Genomic DNA, 4,292 nt, shown 5'->3' with positions numbered 1-4,292 from the left:
TTTTTCACCATAATTTTTTTATAAGTATATTATAGCACTTTTATCATATGCATGTAATTGAAGATGATTCTGAAAAATATTATTGTGATACATAGTAAAACACAAAAATCCAGAAGATAACATTTATTATTGCAAAGAATGCAACTATATTTCACATATTGACTGTGTGCTATCAAAGGTAAGTACTGATTGTTACATTTCTTTCATAATGAAAAGAAATAAAGCTTTTTCATCTTAGTATGTATTTTGACGTTTAGGACTCAATCGCATAAAAATATATATATAAAGATTTAATTAATTTTTGAAAAAGTTGAGATACTTTAAAAATTAATGATTTTATTGTATATATTTTTGAAATTATACTCATTGAATTCGCACCAACTCTGAAAGAACCATTATAATATCATATGTATAAAATACAACATATTATTTTTATTTATTAAAGCATCTTGCTTTGAGTGAAGCTTGGAAGAATAACTTTATGCTTTGATTAAAATGCAAGAGAGGTACCTCTATTTGCTCAAACAAGACTTTATGCCAAAAAATATTTTTTTTTCTTAATGATAAATTTTATATTGCTAATTAAGAAAAACAATCTAATGTTATTTATACCAATTATTGTTAGCTTTGAATTAAAATCTTTATACCCATTATAGATTCCATTAAAAGTAACAAATAAATAAACATGATAAATACATTAATGTAGAGAATTTGTCCCCATACAAATTATATTAATTTTATTATATTGACGTTCATGTAAATATAAAATTAAAATGATAATAAAAATTTAATATAAATTAAAAATGAATTAAAATAGATCCATTTGAAGATTTTTTTTGTGTTATATATCATTATAACTTTGTTTTAAATTACAATATATTTTAATTTCTTGTACATTATATTATATATAGGTTTAAAATTAAATTAATCCTCAAGCTTGTCATAAAAAAATAAATTTAGAAAGGAAAGTATATTTGAAGTCAATCTTCATGGTTTTGGATTTTTGGGATTCCAAAATTAAATTAAAAGCAATCGTAGATCCTTTTCATTAAAGGAAAAATAAATCGTAAAAAAACTAAAAATATTTCACCAAAAATTTCAACTTACAATTAATCCTCTCTTTCTCTCAATTATTGTTATTATTTCTTTGATTCGATCCTCTAAAATGGAGATCCAACATTTTGCCTACTCCGGTAAGCTCAGCTTTAGGGAGGCGGATGGGGAGATTGAATGCGTCGGGTGCCAGGATGTCATTAACGGTCCAGCTTATATTTCTGAAGAAGACAATTTTGCGATGCACAAAGTATGTGCTGAAATGCCACCTCAAATACAAAAAGATGCTTTTCACCCCCATCCACTCAAATTCAAATTGATAGACGTAATTGTGTGTGATGCATGTAGCAGATTGTTGTTTAGTTACATCAGTTACAGGTGCATGTACTGTGATTTCAACATCGATTTTAGATGCGCTAAAGCTATTATAAATGATGAGAATAAGATAGAAAAACGTGATGATGAGGATCTCCAAAGGACCCGAACTCTCCATTTCTGCCACCCACATCAACTGACCCGTTGCAAGGTTTCGCCAATGACCGAGTTTGGAGAAGATATGATTGAAAACATATGGGAGCCAAATAAGTTGAAGTGCGTGGCATGTAAATGGAAGCTCCAAGATACACAGACTTTCATGTGCCTTCCTTGTAAATTTATCATACACGAATCATGTATGAATGACTTGCCGATGCAAGTTCAAAGTAGTCTGTTTCACCCTCACCATATTCTTCACCCTCGACCTTTCTTTAATGCAGGGGGAGAAGTTCGATGTTATGCTTGTAGGAAGAAAGTTAATGGTTTCAGCTTTTATTGTAATAAATGCGATGTTGACTTGCACGTTTCATGTGCCAAGTATCGAACTCGTGCTACAAAGCATAGTTGTCATCCTCACAATCTTCTACAATTGGGGAAGAGCATTATCAAAGGGATATCTTGTTGTGCATGTGGTCGTAAAAATTACAATGACTCCCTTTTCAGTTGCAGAAAGTGTGATTTCAATGTACATCCTAAATGTATACCACTACCGTCTAGTTTTGAGCATAAACGTCACTTGCATTCACTTGCGCTTGTAAGTCCTTTTGCTGAAGATGATTCAGAAGATTATTATTGCGATATGTGTGAGACAGAAAGAAATCCAGAAATTCATGTTTATTATTGTGTAGAATGCAATTATATTGCGCATATTGATTGTGTCCTTTCCGAGGTAAGACAGCCACAATAACTAAAATAGTAGTACTTTAACTCACAATAGAAATATTTGGTACTAAGTATGAAACTAAACATTTGTGCTTAGGTACTTGAACCTCTGGAAGAGATACTTTTAGATACTCAAAGAATGGAAGAGAACTTTGATAAGGGAAGTTTGAGATTGGAGATGGTTAGTATTTATGTAATAATTTATTGTTTCAGTCTCAAATATTATTTATATACTACTCATATTACAATCTGACAATGTTTAGAATTGAAATAATATATATAAAATTTCAAAATGAAACAATAAATTATCTTTATCTCTATTTTTTTTTTGTCAGATGCTAAGAGTTTCTTTCCATCCTCATGCGTTGATACCAAGTGGTGGTGATGATGATGATGATGATAAAGAAACAATATTTGTGTGTGACAGATGTGAAGAACTATGTATTGGTTCTCGTTATTGCTGTAAACTTTGTTCTTTCAACCTTGACAGTAGATGTGCTACTTCAAAAGATGAAACCCCAAAAGAAAGGAGTATCAAAACCATAGTCAACCATTTTAGTCACATCCATCAAATTACACGATGCAAGATCGGGATTTTACAAAGCCATCCATACTTTGATTTGAATTGCATGGCATGTAGACAACGCCTTTGTGGTATAATATATGCTTGCACTCATTGTTTAGAATTCTTTGTACATGAATCCTGTCTCAAGCACATGCTGATGGAAGTTCAGAGCTTGTTCCACCCACATCCTCTTCACACATTTCCATTCATACCCAACCAACGAGAGATATGCGAAGCTTGCGGTGATTATGTTGAGCACCTAGTTTTTAGTTGTCCACAATGCGACATCTCCATGCACTATTCATGTGCTAAGTATCAATTTCGTAAGATAAAACATAATTTCCATGCCGATCACCATCTTCTACATTTGGGGAAAGGCTTTTTCGGTGATGAATCTCCCCTATGTACTGAATGTGGTCTAGCTTGTAAGGATACATTGTTCAACTGCCGCAAGTGTGGGTTTTACATACATCTTGAATGCATTCCACTACCATCTATCGTCAAGCACAAACGTCATTTGCATCTACTTGTACTCACAACTATAGTGACTGAAGATAGTTCTGAAAAATACTATTGTGATACATGTGAAACACAAAGAAATCCAGAGCATGACATTTATTATTGCAAAGAATGCAACTATACATCACATATTGACTGTGTGCTTTCAGAGGTAAGTATTGATTGTTACATTTGTTTCATAATTAAAAGAAATAAAGCTTTTTCTAGGTATGTTATAAAGCCTAAAACTAAAATTTGATATATATTTATTATTTAGGTTGAACCTCCAGAAGAGATACTTCAGTTTCTAACTCCACATTCAAAGGAAAGTGATTGTGACATCAATGGAAAATAATTCTTTGAACATTTGCAAGTAAGTTTATTATATTTAAACTATGTAATTTGGCATGTAGTTTTTAACTAATACTTAAACTTTCATCATTTCATTTAAATTGTATATTTCGAAAATTTAAAAAACATAGCTTCTTATATCCCAAAGAATAAATTGCATATTTAATCATTAAATTATTATTTACAACTTTATTTTAATATTATTGTTACAAAGTTTAAGATTTGTTTAATAAAAGTTTGAAATTTTTAATTTTATATAATGTATGTTGTGGTGTTAATTGACATTTTTCATATGAAATTATTATATCATCCTCTAAACATACCAAGATAATGTATCAAATATTAAATTCATCCACTTGTTATTAGTATACAAAATTATTTTAATACAATAAGCCTTTGCCAATTGAAAATCATTAATTCGCATTTATATTATTGAATAAAGTTGTTAAATAAAAGAAACTGAAGTTGTAATATGTGATTGCCATTAATTTAGTTAGTATAGGAAATATTGAGATATTATGCCATCTATGTGTGTAGACAGGGGTGAATTCAAAATGGCCCAAGGGTTTTTTTTTTTTTTTTTGTTAAAATGAAAAAAAAGAAGTTATATTTTGATTTTTTTTACAAA

General features: G+C 30.0%; 1 protein-coding gene across 1 annotated transcript; it reads left to right on the top strand.

Moving 5' to 3' along the window:
- The first annotated feature begins 1,094 nt into the window (after window positions 1-1,094).
- Window positions 1,095-3,833, top strand: LOC107956042 (uncharacterized). The gene is made up of 4 exons (XM_041081674.1): window positions 1,095-2,257; window positions 2,348-2,431; window positions 2,586-3,485; window positions 3,591-3,833. The coding sequence occupies exons 1-4, from the start codon at window positions 1,166-1,168 to the stop codon at window positions 3,666-3,668; spliced, it is 2,154 nt and encodes a 717-aa protein (XP_040937608.1). The 5' UTR covers window positions 1,095-1,165; the 3' UTR covers window positions 3,669-3,833.
- The last annotated feature ends 459 nt before the right edge of the window (window positions 3,834-4,292 follow it).

Source organism: Gossypium hirsutum, chromosome A11 (assembly GCF_007990345.1).
Source record: "Gossypium hirsutum isolate 1008001.06 chromosome A11, Gossypium_hirsutum_v2.1, whole genome shotgun sequence".
NCBI classification, from domain to species: domain Eukaryota; kingdom Viridiplantae; phylum Streptophyta; class Magnoliopsida; order Malvales; family Malvaceae; genus Gossypium; species Gossypium hirsutum.
The sequence above is the reverse complement of the archived record's forward strand: the minus strand, read 5'-3'. Positions and strand labels throughout refer to the sequence as shown.